At 58.2% G+C, this 13,422-nt stretch overlaps 1 protein-coding gene across 1 annotated transcript in view; it reads left to right on the top strand.

Moving 5' to 3' along the window:
• Positions 1-13,422, top strand: part of ATP2B2 (ATPase plasma membrane Ca2+ transporting 2) — a 174,497-nt gene that overhangs the window by 149,684 nt on the left and 11,391 nt on the right. Inside the window, exons 15-21 of the mRNA XM_036267151.1 lie at positions 2,417-2,596; positions 2,792-2,879; positions 6,723-6,829; positions 7,306-7,497; positions 10,329-10,542; positions 12,170-12,381; positions 12,517-12,624. Of these exons, the coding sequence (XP_036123044.1) occupies positions 2,417-2,596; positions 2,792-2,879; positions 6,723-6,829; positions 7,306-7,497; positions 10,329-10,542; positions 12,170-12,381; positions 12,517-12,624 (1,101 nt within the window). The remainder of the gene's footprint in view (positions 1-2,416; positions 2,597-2,791; positions 2,880-6,722; positions 6,830-7,305; positions 7,498-10,328; positions 10,543-12,169; positions 12,382-12,516; positions 12,625-13,422) is intronic.

Below are 13,422 nucleotides of genomic sequence, written 5' to 3'. Positions count from 1 at the left end.
ACCACCCACACAACCCCAACCAGGGCCGGGGATGAACCGCAATCGAGGTACGTGCCCTTAGTGGGAACCAAACCCAGGCCTCTCTGGTCCACAGGCTGATGCTCCAACCACTGAGCCAAACCGGCCAGGGCCAGAGACCTTGCTTTTGTAACCCCCATCCCTGAATGGGCCCCAGAAGGCTCTTCCGTGGCCCTGGAAATACACCTAGAAGAGGCCGTGGTCAGCTCCCCTGTGCTAGTCCCTCGGTGACAGGGAGATCACCGCCTGCCCCCCCAGAGCAGGTCTCTTAGGGAACTCGCAGCTGGAGAGGCCTCCTTGCCTGGACCTGGACCCTGCCTCTCCGTGCCGTTTGTTCCTAGCTCTGCCACAAAGTGGTCGCTCTCGGGAAGCGGGGCTTTCTCTACAAGCGGCAAAGTGGAGCCCCGGAAGGAGAGTGACACCACAGGCTGGGCTTCAGGCCGGTCACTGGTGGTCAGAGTAGGGGAAAGAGGAAAGAGGGGCAAGGCCAGAGGCAGGGAGACTGGGGAGGGCCTGGGCAGTGACCCTGACTTAAGATGGTGATGTAGATAGGGTGGACAGAGGCCAGATATTTTCAAGGTCAATTCTTGTTCTTAAAATCCTTAGGGCACCAGGCTGGTGTGGCTCAGTGGTTGAGCGTTGACCCATGCACCAAGAGGTTGCCAGTTCGATTCCTGGTCAGGGGCACATGCCCAGGTTGTGGGTCAAATCCCCAGTAGGGGGCATGCAGGAGGAGGCCAGTCGATGTTCTCTCTCATCGATGTTTCTGTCTCTCTCTCCCTCTCCCTTCCTCTCTCTCTAAAATCTCCCTAAAATCTATAAAGGAAAAAAAAAAAAATCCTGAGAGCAGAAAGGGGACCAGCAGACGGGAGTTATCAGCAGTCAGGTTTAGGACCAACATTCTAGCTCTGTGTGTGCCAGGGCTCCTGTACAAACATCACAGACTGGGCGGCTCCAACAACAGAACTGTGCTGCCTCCGTTCTGGAGGGTGGAAGTCTGAGACCAAGGTGTCAGCAGGGTTGGTTCCTTCTGAGGACTGTGAGGGAGGATCTGCTCCAGGCCTCTCCCCAGCGTCTGGTGCTTTGCTGGTGGTCGTCAGCACCCATTGTCATGCAGCAGTGTCACCCCAATCTCTGCCTTCTTCTTGTGTGTGTTGTGTCCAAATTTCCCCTCTTTCTGAGGGCACCAGTCATGTTGGATGAGGGCCCACCCTAAAGACCTCGTCTTAACTTGGTTACTTCTGTACAGACCCTACCTCCAAGTAAGGTCACATTCCGAGGTTCTGGGGGTGAGGATCTCAATGTATCTTTGGGGGGGTGCATATTTCAGCCTGAAACAGTCTTCAAACTCTCTCAACAGTGGCTTGGCAGGTTTAGCTCCCTGAGACACCTCCAGGATCGAAGTGTGCAGGACTTCGGCACTGAGGTGTGCAGAACTGGGGTGTGGGGCTCGGCCCCACCAGGCCTGAGAGTCTTCAGTGCTTTGGTCTTTTAGAACACAGGATTTTCTGCCCTTGACATGTCCTCACCTGCTCAGAAATGTTTTGCACCAAATTCGCTGTTACTTTATTATCTGTCACTATCCATGGGTAAGAATCTTGTTCCGTTGATCTGTGTTCTGGCAGCTGAAGGCTGGTTTTTGCATCCTAATTGCTGGCCAAATCCACTGCTCTGCGTAGGGTTGGGACTGGGTGAGGGGGCTCGGTGGGGGACCGGGAGAGGCCTTGCTGGCTTCGGATTGGCTAGCTCTGCCTGGCCTGATTGGCCCAGATGTTACTCCATCAGTACAGAGAGGGCAGGAGGCAGTTTTTATTCTCACAGGGAAATGTCATATTTTACATGAAACATAATCATTTGCATTTATCCTAAGCCAGTGTCATGTTCTATAAATAAAATGCCCCCAAATCCAATGCCCCCCTAAAAAAAAAAAAAAAAAAATGAAAATACACAAACATGTTTATCATTGACTTTGCAGGCAATGTGGATGTGGATGAAGGAGGAACGAGACCCTGTGCAGTAGCAGAGTGTCCTCTGCTCTCACCTGGGGTGAGATCTGAGAGTGTTTACTGGGGTCTTGCTCAAAGAACTTGCCCAGGTCTGGATAGCATTGGTTGCATCCTAGGATGGACTATCATGGTTGATAGATGGTGGCTGCCTGGGACTCTGCAAAGAAGAATTCTGAGACCACATCAGGGTTTAATCAGATGGTGCTGTGATTGATTAACAATGCCTGCCATGCGCACAGCAAGGGTGGCCCAGGTGCCATCAGTATCTCCGGGTCATCTAGGCCCCTTCCGGTGGGGCAGCCTGTGAGCAGGGCTCACTCTGCAATCCGTGAAGGCAGGGTTGGTCTGCCCAAGGTAGTGCCCACCCCCATGGCTCCTGCCCTCCTTCCCAGGTCCCAGAAGCCATCCGGAAGTGCCAGCGGGCAGGCATCACAGTCCGCATGGTCACTGGCGACAATATCAACACAGCCCGGGCCATTGCCATCAAGTGTGGTATCATCCATCCTGGGGAGGACTTTCTGTGCCTGGAGGGCAAGGAGTTCAACCAGAGGATCCGCAACGAGAAGGGGGAGGTACGTGGCCAAGTGCAAAGGGTACTCAGAGGTATGAGCTTGGATGGGGGGCTGGGAGGCACGGGAACTGCATGATTGTCCAGAAGCCAGCCCATGTGCCAAGAGCCCAGTGACTCGAGGCGAGCCCCTCCTTTCTCCAGGCCTCAGTTTCTCTGTGGCCCCCACCGACCCGCCCCCTCCTGCATCCCTCTCCAGATTGAGCAGGAGCGAATCGACAAGATCTGGCCAAAGCTGCGGGTGCTGGCTCGCTCCTCCCCCACGGACAAGCATACCCTGGTCAAAGGTAAGACTTGGGTGGGCACAGGCCGTCCTGAGGCCCCGGTGCCAGGCCTCTCCAGACTTTCCTCCCTGGCACCTGCAGCTTCTTTCCAGGACAAAAGGGCTTTTGCCCAAGGCTTCCCACGCCTCAGGGACACTCTGACCTCATCCCCTTTGCCCTGCTGGAGGCCTCCTGGTTGTGAATCTTCTCTCTGAGCTTCACCTCCTCAACTTGCAGGGGTGGGGGACGCCCGGCCCGCAGGCTGCGTAAGGTCCACGAAATCAATACCAGCTGACATCACACGCATCACCAAATTAGCCTGACTACATGGAGTAGGCTAATTTTTAAGCTGATAATTTTGTGTGGCCTGAGAAGTAGGTTATAAATATCCAAATGGCCCTTGGCCAAAAAAGGTTCCTCACCCCTAAAGGAAGCAATGGGGCTGCCTATCTAGGGGCTAAACGCCATGGCCTGAGGGCTGAATGGGGCCCACAGACATGTTTTACTTGGGTGGGACAATGCCTTTTACGTTGAATTTGAATGACTACACAGACCCTGCTCTCTCACATTTGAGGCTTTCACGCTCCTTGTCTGACACTCAGCCCACTTCATTTATTTACGGCCTGTCTGGCCCCAGAGCTTGGAAGCTCGAGACCTTTACTCTGCTCAGTCTCTGAGGCCCCAAACCAACGCCTGGAAGCAGGACCTTGAGGATGGTCTGTCCTGGGAAGAGCAACCTGACAGATGAGACCAACAACCAGCACCCCCTTCCTTTCCTCCCTCCCTCCAGAGAGAGGCACACCCTTTGCTGAGTCCACCCAGGGGGCCAGACGCTGGGTATTTTCACACGGCCCTGGGTTCGAGTCCTAGCTCTCCCACTGACTTGCTCTGTGGCTTTGGGCAAGTCCCTCCCACTCTAGGATTCAAATTTTCCATCCGTAAGATGGCCAGAAAGGGACAGCTTCTGGCTGAGGTCATCCCTAGGACAGCTTGGATTCCTTTCCCAGAGGTGGCCCCAAGGACATTAACGGAGGCAGATCTGGCCTGGAACCAGAACCTCAGAGCTGCAGATTCCCAAGCAGGAGAGCCCTCCAACCCATCCCCATTTCTCAGTCACTCCTCCATTCACTCGTCTTGATACATGTTTATTGAGGATCTGCTATGTGCTGGTCTTGGCAGCCACAGCCCTTCCTGCTTGGAATTCATGGTCCAGGTTCCATCTAGCAGATAGTAAATAGTCGGTTTCCCTACACAGAGATAAAGGCTGCACTGGGGGAAGAGAAGGGTGATCTGGGACCCTCTGCTGGTGTCAGATCACAGGCCCTGGAGGTGGGTTGGGGAACAGGAGAAAGGGCCTATGTTTCAGGCAGGACAGGGAACTTGCACTGTGAAAGCCCAGAGGCAAAGACTTCCAGGCACCTTCTAGGTGTGGAAAGAAGTTCAGTTGGCTGGGCCAGGGCCTCGCGTGAGAGAGGGCGATTAGAGGAGGAGACCAGAGAGGAGGTGCCGGCCTCAGACCATGCAGGGCCTTGAACACCAGGACGGTGGCCTGCACGGTCAGCTCAGGCCGGGGGCTGCGGGAGGGCCTTGAAGGGAGAAGCGCTGTGTTAGAAAGCTCACTCCCTGCTGTGTGGAGAGTAGCCTGGAAGCGGAGGACCACCAGATTGTCCAGCTGGGAGAGGTGACCCCTGGATTGGGGTGGCGACAGTGCCAGTGGACTGGAAGTCAGGTCTGAGAGCTGGGCCTGCGGTTGTTTGGATGTGGGAAAGGAGAGGGAAACACGGGGTCCAGGATTCCCCAAGTGTCCACCTGTTTCAGAACCGGCTGCGTACAGCGTGCCACTGGTTTGTGAGGGGGCAGCCGGGTGTTAGGAGTTGTGAGAGAAGGGACAGATTGGAGGGGAAACTCGGTGGCTGAGCTGAGGCCTTCTGAAACCCAAGTGGAAATGTCTGGAAGACAGCTGGCCATCCGTAGAGCCAGGGCGCAGGACAGAGAGCTGGCCAGAGATGAAGACCCGGTGGGGTGTGCCGAGCAGGGAGAGCAGAGGAGCCGGCTGAACCAAGGACCCGCACGCCTGAGCGATGGGCAGGGGCTGCGATCTGTCTGCAGAGACCGAGGAGTGGCAGCCGGGGGGGGGGAGGACAGCCAGGAGCAGTGCTGCCAGGAGGACAAGGGACGAAGCCTGGCGAAGAGGAGGGGGCGGCCCACAGCATGAACGACTCCTGGGAGGGCTAGAGAGACAGGGTAGGGGTGTGACCGTAGGAGATGACGGCAGAAAGGCCCCTGTGACCGTGCATGGCAGGGCCACGTCAGGGGAGTGGCAGGGCCGTGCCCGCACTGGAGGTGGTGAACAGGGGTCTGGCGAAGGTGTCCTCCCAGCAACGCCCTCCCCTGGGAGCAGCGGGAGGGCTGTGGGAAGGTCGAGGCCAGCCTGGGGAGCCACAGACACAAGATTGGCCTTTCCCCTGCCTTGGAGGAGCACCCAGGCAGGCCAAGGGCCCCAACAGGGATGAAGGCCTCAAACGCCAAGTTCAAATGTCAAGTGGACAGAGACTGGATAGTCCTGGGCAGCGGAACAGCTTGGGGAGCAGCTGGGACGGCTCCTGGAGCACATGCCTTGGAGCTGGGCCTCGAAGCAGGTGGAACTTGGACAGCTGCAAAGAGCATGCGGGGCGTAGGGCGTGCAGCGCCGAGGTCAGGGTACACCTCCCCTCCTTCCACAGGCGGCTGCTGTCTGCCAAGTTCAGGCCCGCGGGCATGTGGATGGGGGAGCTGCCGTGATCTGATGGGGGCAGAGATCCTCTGGGGGTCACGGGCTTCCCAGAGACAGAGGCCTCTGAGCTGGGACTGCAGGGGTGTGACAGCTGGCTGAGGGAATGGCTTGTGCAAAGACAGGGTCAAGTGGAACCGGCTCCGCAGAACCAAGAGCCATCCTGCCGTTAAATCACAGAATCAGGGTGGCGGAGGGGAGAGAAGACATGACCAGAGAAGGGACGCGTTCTGGCCATGGAGGACTTGGTGGGCAGATCCGAGAACACAGATGTCCTTCTGAGGCCAGTGGGCAGCGAGAACTGCTCAGCTGGAGCCGGGGACAGGCTCAGGCTCGTGTTGGAAGCCCTGGGGCTGGGTGCGGATTGGAAGGGGGTCCTGGGTTAGTGAGGGGCGTGAGATGCTGGTGGTAGAGGGGTGGGGACAGAGGGAAGTGGAAGGGTCCCAGTGGGCTCAGGCTGCTCAGGCCTCGGTGATACATTTGATGTGCGGAACGAGAGAGGGACGTCGAGGTTGGCACTCACTGCCCATAAACACACCTGCCCAGTGACATCTTTCACCCTTCCTTTCCCACTGGCCCCAGCTCAGTGACAGGGGCCACAGGTCACCTGTTTGTTCTGTTATTTGTTGAGGATTTTACTGAGGATAAATGTCTAGAGAGAGATCAAGGCCAGTACGGTGGATCAGGGGTCACTGGCAAATGGCACAGCCCACACCTCCTCATCCCAGAGAGTGGTGCTGGGGGAGCCCATGGCAGGCCCCTGGCAAAACCCCGGAACCCCTGGAGCACAGGCAGTGGGGAGGCGATTCTGGCCAGGGGGGCTGCTGGTGTGGCCGTGAGCCACAGAGAGAGGAGAGGATGCTGGAGAGGTGAGCAGGCCTCGACCATGGAGGGCTGCAAACCAGTACTGGGCGAAGGTGCCCGGCATCCCCTACAGGTGCTGGGAGCTATGGGCAAGCCTGGGGCTGGGAAGAGCCACAAGGGGCGGGGTGGCAGGGCAGAGGCCAGAAAGAAGGTGTGAGGATCAGCACTGGCCAGATTGTCCCTGCCCCCTGGAGCATCCCAGGGCCCTGAGCACACTCCTGCCCCGCCCGCAGGCATCATCGACAGCACACACACCGAGCAGCGGCAGGTGGTGGCCGTGACCGGAGATGGCACCAATGATGGGCCTGCACTCAAGAAGGCGGACGTGGGCTTCGCCATGGTAGGAGCTGCTTGCAGGGGGCCTAGAGCAGCGTCTGGCAGAGCTCACGGGCAGGGGTTAGGGGAACATGGGCAGTACAGCCTCAGGCTGGTGGTGCAGGACCCCCCGTTCACACTCAGCCCACCCACCATCTACCTCGTGTGCCCAGTGCTCGCGAGGCTCAGCCTGGCCCCAGGGTCTCCTTGGAAGGGCAGAGGGAGGCTCTCTGTACTAATGGGTCCGGTTGGTGAGGGATGGGCAGGGAGAAGCTTCCCGAACACAGAGGGCCAGCCCGGGTGCTAGGTCTGTCAGGAGTAGGTGTGTGCACGCACATGCGTCTGTGTGCACGGGTGCGCATGCCGCATGATGTCACTGTGCTGGAGTTGGGTGTATGTATGGGGGGCAGGACTGAGGATGTGTAGGGGGTGAGGACAGTGTTGCTAGAGCTGCTCACCTCCTCGATTGACCCACCCAGGCTCCTGTCCCTGTCCCCACAGGGCATCGCAGGCACAGATGTGGCCAAGGAGGCCTCGGACATCATCCTGACGGACGACAACTTCAGCAGCATCGTCAAGGCAGTGATGTGGGGCCGCAACGTCTATGACAGCATCTCCAAGTTCCTGCAGTTCCAGCTGACAGTCAATGTGGTGGCTGTGATCGTGGCCTTCACGGGGGCCTGCATCACGCAGGTGGGTCCTCCGAGGGGCGCGCAGGAGGAGCATGCCAAAGCCTGGGGAGGGCGATACCCATCTGGGCATCCCAGGTTGTGGCACCCATCGGTGGAGTGCCTGCTGAGGGCCAGGAACTGCGTTACAGACCTCAGGGGCGGCACCAGCCGTGTGCAGCAGAGGAAATGAGGCTCGGAGATGTGGTGAAGTCTGTCCAAGGTCACCGGGCAGTGGGAGACGTCAGGCCGAACCCAGGCACAGTCCTGCCCTTGCTCCAGGAGGTGGGAGAGGTGATCCTCAAGGGAAGGCAGAGCTCCTGGCCATATAAAGGACCAGAGAGAGGGAGGAGCAGGGCAGGGCAGGGCTCAAGGGGGATCAGGCACCCAGATGGGGGACAAGGAGCTGACAGGGCCCAGGGGCCTTAGTTCCGACATAGAGTCTGTCAGGTGAAGCCTGTTTGCCTGGGTCCCTGAGCCGGCTGGGGACAGTAGGAGGGAGTCAGGGACTCTGTGTCACTGGGAGAGGCAGTTGTCTGTCAGATCGCACTCAATCTGGGTCTTTTTGTTGTTGTTAATAATCACCCAAGGATGTTTTCCCATTGATTTTTAGATAGAGTGAAAGGGAGGGAAAAAGAGAGAGAAACACCGATGTGAGAGAGACACATCAATTGGTTGCCTCCCGCATGACCCCGACTGGGGGCAGGGATCAAACCTGCAACTAGGCATATGCCCTAGTCTGGGAATCGAACCCACACTGGCCAACACTCTAACCACCGAGCCAAACCAGCCAGGGCTCAGTCTGGGTTTTGAGCAGCCCCAGGTCTTGAACCCAGGGGAAGTCAACCATAGGCCCCAACATCTGCGGCCTCCCTGCTTCCTCACCCAGCCCCATGCAGCAGGAAACAGTGATGATTCCCATTTATAGAGACAGAAACTGAGGCTTGGAGTATGGACAGGCCAGGGACCTGCCATTGCTCCCGTAACCTCCTGCCTCCCACAAGGGCCTGGGGAGGAAACGGGTACTCCAAGGCCCGGCCCCTCCTAGCGGCTTGTGAACAGACAGGTCCCTGCCCACAGGAACACCCAGAGGCCCAGGAACCAACACTGCCTCAAAGAGCAGTGGCCCTGGGAACAGTACCCCCTCTATTTTGTCCTGAGCCCGTGGGGATACACAAGACAGCACCCAGTACCCCAGCCCTGCGCGTCAGCGCCTGTGGGTTGGTGAAAGGGTCCCTTCTGCTTTCACGGGCCTTCCCTCCTGGTCTGTGGACGAGAAGCTCCCTCTGGGGTGACTCGGATGACACTCCCGCAGCATGGCAACTCCTGCAAGGCTTCTTAGAGAGCAGCTGATACAGATGGGGAAACTGAGGCTCCAAGAGGACTACCAGATTGCCTAAAGGCTGAGATGGAGTTGATGGCAGGGCCATGGAGACCTAGGTGGGGAGACCCAGGGCCCTCACCTGGTGCATGTGATCAGGGGAGGCTGGTGGTAGGAAGAAGCTAAGGGGTGTGAGAGCAGGATGTGGCCGCCAGGGCAGAGGTGGGGGAGTGCGCAGGAGGAGGGGCTGTGATAAATATCAAGCAGGTGAGTGAATGTACGGGCTGCGGACAGAGGAGCCTCGGGAGGTACCTGGAGAGAACAGAGGGACGAGGAACAGCACTGTCCAAGCTGCTGGGCTTTCAGGATCTGTGGGCTTCCGGGAGGAGGTGTTTTACCAGTGGAAGAGGCTAAAGCCACAGGGAGAGGGTTGGGCTGGAAAGAGGGGGATGTAGGTAGAAGGGGGGCCCCTGCAGCCAGGGGACAGGTGTAGAAAGAGAGCAGGGCCCAGGACAGGACCACGGGGGCACAGAGTAAGAGGCAGGGGAAGAGGAGAAGCCCCTGAGGGAGCTGGAGACAAAGGAAAAGGAATGTTTAGGAGGAGAGGGGTCAGGCTGCGAGGAGGAGGCAGTGGCCAAACGCCACAGTGAGGCCAGTGAGGCAGGGCTAGAAACTGGTTTCCTCGACTGTGACAACCAGGCACTGGTGACCTCAGGGAAAGGCGTCCTGAGGGCACAGAGAGGCCAGAGTCTGGCTGCCAAGGGCAAGGCCCGCGGGGTGCAGGGAAGGAGGGGCCAAACAGATTCAGCAACCTGGGGTGGTGTAGGCTGCGTGCTGTGGCTGCACGGAACAGTGTGGATATGGGATCCCCGTCCAGGCAGAGATGTGGGCGGGTCACACCAGACTGGACAGTGGGAACCCGTCGGTGGCTCTGTCACTGAGTTTTAGCTTCTGCTCTTCTTTGCTTGCCACATTTTCTAGCATGAAAATGCTGTTCGTAGAATCCTATAGACTCACAATAATTGCTAAGTTGGAGCGGGATACGGATGAAGGGGAACTGAGTGGCGGTGAAGAGCACGGGGTGTGGGCGCTGTTGGCAGCATAGGAGAGACCTGAGCCATGGATGGCTGAGGGGCAGAGGGAGGCAGAGGAGATGGGGTTTGTGCTGGAGACGGTGCGGGGGGGCTCGGCCTTAGCCTAGAGGTGAGACTCATGAAGTGGGGGAGGCAAGGATGTGGCTAAATTCACCAGAGGGTGGAGAGCTGGCAGCCATCAGCTCCATCTCCGCCTTGGGGGAGACGACAGCAAAGCAGGTCTGAGCTGTTCCCCAGGGAAAGTCTCAGCGGACATGCTCTGTACCTGCTCAGGAACCGAGGGGCAGGCCAGCCGAGGGCAGACCCACGGGGCAGAGTGGCCTCCAGGCTCCAGCAGGAAGCTGCTTAGACCCCAACGATGAACCCCACACTGGGCGCTTGGTAGCAGCGGGTGGGGCTGGCCTCCCCCGTGACAGCCCTCTCCGTGGTCGCTGTCCCCAGGACTCCCCTCTGAAGGCCGTGCAGATGCTCTGGGTGAACCTCATCATGGACACATTCGCCTCACTGGCGCTGGCCACCGAGCCACCCACCGAGACCCTGCTTCTGAGGAAGCCTTACGGCCGCAACAAGCCCCTCATCTCGCGGACCATGATGAAGAACATCCTGGGCCACGCCGTCTACCAGCTCACCCTCATCTTCACCCTGCTCTTTGTCGGTGAGTCCCCCACCACCCCCTGGGGACACGGTGGCCCAGACCCAGCGTTCTGGATGCACGTTGCCTTCCTGTTTTCCAGTGGGTGATGGAGGCCCAGGGAGGTGACGTTAGTTGCTCAAGGTCACAGAGCAAGTCTTGGGCAGAGCCAGGCCCTGTCCTGCGTCTGGCCAACCCCAAAACCAGGGCTTCACCCACTGACAACAGCTCGGAACACTGAGTGCACACGTGCACGCGGTGCCGCCTGCCGGAGATGACCTCACACCAGCCCCATCGGAGCCTAGGCTCTCGGGGAAGGAACTGGCCCCTTCTCCGACCCATTCCCACACGGTGTCCTTGCCCGTGGAAGGTATCCTCAGCCAGGCTTCCTCAGGGAACTGCCACACGCCTGCCTACCCACCAGTTACCTCACGACACTGTCATTTAGGTTGCCAACCACTCCGTGAAGCAGGCACCTTGCCATCCCCCACAGTACAATGATAACGCCAAGCACAGAGAGGTGAGGGGACTTGCCCAAGGGCATGCATCGGTCTGCGGAGGAGCCTAGGCAAAGAACCAGGTCTGCTGGGACTGAGACTGGCCTGGTTTCCATGGGCTCTTCAGAGATGATCCAGGCAAAGCCTACCCCCGGGTAATAGATGAGGAAATAGAGGCTCAAAGAAGGGAAGAGTTTTGCCCGTGGTCACAGCAGGTCGGCGCCAGCCGGGAGTCCCCTGCCTGGGCAGGCTCCTCCACGTGAGCCTCCTCGAGCTGGACTTTCAACGCCAGCAGCACTTGCCTTCAAAGTCCAGAGTACAGATGCGGGTGGGGCGGGCATCCTGTTCCTCAAAGCACAGTCCCGTCCATACATTTCAAAGGTGATGTGTTGGCAGGACTGTTGTAAAGACCTTGAAAGCCTTGGAGGAAGCACAGGGAGGCAGAACTCGGAGAGACTCGCAGCAAAGCCGCGGGGCGAGGGGAGGAGGGCAGCCCCTGGGCTGACTTGGTGGCTTTCCCGCTCCAGCACTTCCCCTCGGTGCTCTTGGATTCAGCTCGACACTTCACACTCAGAAAACCCGAAAGCCCTCCTGGCACCGCCTTCCATAGGACCCGTCGGCAGGTGTCCACACAGTGCCCGGGCTGCCGTGTCCTCCAGCGTGTGACAGCTCAGCTGGCAGGGAGTGCAGCCACACGGGTGGGCCTGGAGCCAGCCTGGCCTAGAAGCCCCAACCTCCGCATAGAAATCGGTGTCTCTTATCGTAGCCCCATGAGCTTCCAGAGGTCTCAGCAAGGGACATGCTCAGTTACAAAAGCAGCACTTTGGGGGGAGCCCAAAGCCGTAGCCTCCCACCAAGTATTCCTAGTTCACCCCCAGTCCTTCCGGTCCAGATGAGTCTTTTCATCAGGGGTCACTTTTTATAAGCAATGTCGCCTGATCACACAGCCAGCATTCCACCTTTATCAGATTTCCATAGAAAAGTGGAAGAAAGTTCGCCCAAGGTCTTTCTCCCCTAGAGGACAGAATTTTGTTAGCCCTTCACTCACACCCACACTACCCAAGAGCACAGGCCCACCTCCAGAGCACAGGAGCTCCTCCACGCCTGGGCTGCCCACCCAGCCCCACCCAGCTCCCGCGCTCTCGGCTTGGCAGGTGAGAAGATGTTCCAGATCGACAGTGGGAGGAACGCGCCCCTGCACTCGCCGCCCTCGGAGCACTACACCATCATCTTCAACACCTTCGTCATGATGCAGCTCTTCAACGAGATCAACGCCCGCAAGATCCACGGCGAGCGCAACGTCTTTGATGGCATCTTCCGAAACCCCATCTTCTGCACCATCGTGCTGGGCACCTTTGCCATCCAGGTAGCCAGGCTGCCCCCCCACCTGGGCCTGGGCGGACAGCGGGCAGCTGGAGCCACGGTGCCTGAGAGCCCCGGCCTCTGAGCTGGCCCCTGATGGCCTGTCTGTCTGTCTGTCTCTGCCCACTTTGACCTCCAGATAGTGATCGTGCAGTTTGGGGGGAAGCCGTTTAGCTGCTCTCCGCTGCAGCTGGACCAGTGGTTGTGGTGCATATTCATCGGCTTAGGGGAGCTCGTCTGGGGCCAGGTGAGTTCTGGGCGGGGTAGAAGAGATGCCTCTCAGCAGGAGGGGGGAAAGAGCACTGGGGAAATCCGGGAGCCCCAAGAATGGGTCCCAATCCTGCCGGGAACTTGCTGGATGGCCCAGGACGAGGCCCTCTCTGTCTCTGGGCATCTGAGCAGTAGGAGTGAGCCCAGGTCCCAAATGCTTGTCATTTGGGTATCATCACTGCGATTTTTGCCATATATCTAGGTACCCCCAATCCTGTTACTATTGTCTCAATTGCGTGGTTGTTTTTTTTTTTAACTGAAACTTATTTCAAAAGGCAACTTTATATTACTAACATGAGTGGGAAGTCAGTATCACTTGTCATAAATAGAAGCTAACAAAATATGATGTAATGAGAACCATGTTATTAAACTCTAACTGGACGCCATGGCCCACCAAGGCTCAGAGCCTCAAGGCAGCTAGTTATTAAAAAGGGAGGTGAGTTGAGTGGTGCTCCTGGGAGTGTTGACGGGAGATTAGTAAGTGGAGCAGCACCAAGCAGAGGCCCCTTCAGAGGGAACTCACAGGCAAACTGCCCCATGGCAGACCTCAGTGCTGCGTCTGCGGCCGTCCGAGATCCTTCCGGCTTTGGGCACCCCTGGCCTGGGTGCTCTGTGGGGGCCCTTCCATGTATGACCCCAGAACATACTCCCACCAGTTCCCTTTTCTACTGTTGCCCACATTCCCAGGACACACACCCACACACACTCACACACTCACACACACACACTCACACCTATCACAGTGCTCACAGCTTGGAGGCTCCTGACCAGGATA

Source organism: Molossus molossus, unplaced genomic scaffold, assembly GCF_014108415.1.
Source record: "Molossus molossus isolate mMolMol1 unplaced genomic scaffold, mMolMol1.p scaffold_m16_p_18, whole genome shotgun sequence".
Classification (NCBI taxonomy): domain Eukaryota; kingdom Metazoa; phylum Chordata; class Mammalia; order Chiroptera; family Molossidae; genus Molossus; species Molossus molossus.
This window is presented reverse-complemented; position numbering and strand designations above follow the sequence as displayed.